The 3,407-nt window shown below is 41.0% G+C and overlaps 1 protein-coding gene across 1 annotated transcript in view; it reads left to right on the plus strand.

Moving 5' to 3' along the window:
• Positions 1 to 1,982, plus strand: part of SULT6B1 (sulfotransferase family 6B member 1) — a 22,224-nt gene extending 20,242 nt beyond the window's left edge. Inside the window, exon 7 of the mRNA XM_049652300.1 lies at positions 1,519 to 1,982. Coding sequence (XP_049508257.1) covers positions 1,519 to 1,649 — 131 coding nt within the window. The 3' untranslated portion in view covers positions 1,650 to 1,982. The remainder of the gene's footprint in view (positions 1 to 1,518) is intronic.
• Positions 1,983 to 3,407: the final 1,425 nt, after the last annotated feature.

Below are 3,407 nucleotides of genomic sequence, written 5' to 3' on the forward strand. Positions count from 1 at the left end.
CTCTGTCTCAAAAATAAATAAATGTTAAAAAATAAAATAAAATAAAATAAAATACCCACTGTGAATGGAACATTGAATGTAAATCTAGCTTGGGCTTGATTCCTGACTTTACCCCTGATTTTTATGCCTTGCTTGATTAGCTTTAAAGGAGGGGGAAGAAAATAGAACTTCTCTTTATATTGCTTTTAAAAAATTTTTTTTTAATGTTTATTTTTGAGAGAGAGAGAGAGCGAGCGAGCAGGGGAGGGGCAGAGAAAGAGGGAGACACAGAATCCCAAGCAGGCCCCAGGCTCTGAGCTGCCAGCATGGAGCCCAACACAGGGCTCAAACTCACAAACCTGCAAGATCATGACCTGAACCAAAGTCGGACGCTCAACCAACTGAAACACCCAGGCGTTAATCACGCACTATTCAGAACAGAAAAATTCTAAAATAAAGCGGTAACTTAAGTATTTTACAATATTCTTTGCAAAAATTCAGAAGGCACAGGTAAATGTGCAAGAGCGTTAAAAATTATTCACATTTCTCCCACCAGAGGCAAGTTTAATTTTTTGGCATATTTCTTCCAGCCTCATTCTGTGATGTTTTTTATAGTGGATGACATTTGTAAACAGCTTTGTGTTTTATGTTATTCCCTTCATACATCCAAGCACTTCCTTGTCATTTTCCCTCTTTATAAACATACATTTCAATGGCTATGCAACAAGGAACTTGCAACTTCAACCCAAATCACCAAAAGATTCTAAAGAAAGAAGCAACTTCCTTTGTTTTTAAAAGGAATAAGAAAAACATATCCTAATCTTAGGCAAAGTAGTAACTTTTTACAAAATTATCAGCATCTGAGGTCTTAACCAAAACCTGTTGTAAAATGATAACTTCTCAAGGGGTAAGGTATTTAAAAGACTTTACAGAGGGGGAAAAAGAATGACTCTCAGATAGTGGCATTTTAGGTCTCAAGTGTTGAGACAGGGGTGGGGCTAGGAGATGACTGAGGCCAACAGTCCCTTCGGTGATATAAAGAAAGCACATCACCTACTATGCCACAGATGGGGAGGCCCCAATGGATACCATTAACTTTACAGGAGCAATTACATTCATTTTTAAGACTGCTTAATTTTCTTCATGTCTCCATTTCACATTTCAAAGTGAAATGCTGCACTGAAAAAATGGTAAAATCAAGAAGAAATAGGGGGATGGGTAAAATGGGTGAAGGGAAGTAGGAGGTACAGGCTTCCAGTTAAGTAAGGAACAAGTCATGGGACTAAAAGGCACAGCACAGGTAACGGTATTATAAATGGCATTGTATGGTGACAGATGGCAGCTATACTTGTGAGCACAGCATAGTGTGTCTAGTTGTCGAACCACTATGTGATACCCCTGAAACGAATGTAACACTGTGTGCCAACCATACTCAAATAAAAATAAAAATAAAATGTAATAAATAGCTAAAAAAAAAAAAAAATGAGGAAACTATCTTCTAACAGGTGTCCGGGTCTGTTATTTTTGTGTGTATTGTAGGTGAAGTTGGTGATTGGAAAAATTTGTTCAGTGAAACTCAGAACCAGGAAATGGATGAAAAATTCAAACAGTGCTTGGCAGGCACTTCCCTAGGAGCAAAGTTGAAGTATGAATCCTACTGCCACCCTTGAAGTAGGAATCCTACTGCCATCCGATTGCCAATTCAGCAGGCATGGGTATTTTCTTTTCCTGAATGATTATTAAATAATGAAATAAGAAGTTGATCAAATAATCAACTAATGATAATTAAACAATGTTTAGATATACATAATATGAATTTAATAATAATGATAACATTGGGGCATCTGGGTGGCTCAGTCAGTTGGGCATCTGACTTCGGTTCAGGTCATGATCTCGCGGTCTGTGAGTTCTAGCCCCGCGTCAGGCTCTGTGCTGACAGCTCAGAGCCTGGAGCCTGCTTCGGATTCTGTGTCCTCTTCTCACTCTCTCTGCCCGTCCCCTGCTCATGCTCTGTCTCTCTCTGTCTCAAAAATAAATAAAACATTAATAATAATGATAACATTGAAGTTTTTGAGTGCAGAGTTGTTTGTTCACTTTTTTTTTTAACTTTTTTTTTTTATGTTTATTTTTGAGGGAGAGAGAGACAGAGCATGAGTGGGCAAGGGGCAGAGAGAGAGAGGGAGACACAGAATCTGAAGCAGACTCCAGCCTCCGCACTGTCAGCACAGAGCCTGATGCGGGGCTCGAACCCACAGACCACAAGACCATGACCAGAGCTGAAGTCAGATGTCCAACCGACTGAGCCACCTAGGTGCCCCTTTAAACTTTTTTTAATGTTTATTATTTATTTTTGAGAGAGAGAGAAAGCACGAGCGGGGGAGGGGGAGAGAGAGAGCGAGACACAGAATCCGAAGCAGGCTCCAGGCTCTGAGCTGTCAGCACAGAACCCGATGCGGGGCTCAAACCCACAAACTGTGAGATCATGACCTGAGCCGAAGTCGGATGCTTAACCGACTGAGCCACCCAGGCACCCATTTGCTTTTTGAGGAAAGACCATTTAGCTGTCTAAAGGGGATACTCTTGCTAATGTGGCATGTTGGGGTTGTAACTTCTTTCATGCTCTGGGTTCACATAAGAGCATAAGCAGATACTATCAGAGACACACGTAAATTGGTGTCTGAATGGTGTGTAGATGAGACAGGCCTCCCAGTGATGCACAATTTTTTGTCCTCCCAGAATAATTCCTCTGTCCCTCACTACAGACCAAAGCACTTGTGGTTATCTCAGACTTACTGTTGGGGGGAATTTAATTCCAACTCTGCACTGAATTAAGATGAATAAATCCTATCCTCATATAATTCAAGGAAAATGCATTCACTGCTCATCTACTCTGTGTATGTCCCTGCAGTGAGCCCCGTGGAGGCCCCACTCTCAAGGGGCATCATATGTCTATTTAACACAACCTTTAATTCAAAGCTAAATATTAGAGATTGTGTCATTCTGGCATAAAGGCTTTTCGACCACAGAACCCTAGGTAGTAAGGTGGAACTTACGAGAGAAGGTAAAGAAAGTTTTGGACGAACCCTCTCAACAGTCCCTAATCTTTACACCATAGCTAGTCACAGTGAAGAATAGAAGGGTTCATAGAAAAGTTAAATAAAATTACTTTGAGAGGGGTGCCTAGATGGCTCAGTCAGTTAAGCATTTGACTTCGGCTCAGGTCATGATCTCATGGTCTGTGAGTTTGAGTCCTGCATCAGGCTCTGTGCTGACAGCTTGGAGCGTGGAGCCTGCTTCGGATTCTGTGTCTCCCTCTCTCTCTCTGCACCTCCCCCACTTGCACTCTGTCTCTCTCTCTCCCTCTCTCAAAAATAAATAAATATTAAATTTTTTTTTTTTAAAAATCTGCATTGAGAAAGACTGCAGGA

The sequence above is a fragment of the Panthera uncia genome (assembly GCF_023721935.1).
Source record: "Panthera uncia isolate 11264 chromosome A3 unlocalized genomic scaffold, Puncia_PCG_1.0 HiC_scaffold_12, whole genome shotgun sequence".
Taxonomy (NCBI): Eukaryota; Metazoa; Chordata; class Mammalia; order Carnivora; family Felidae; genus Panthera; species Panthera uncia.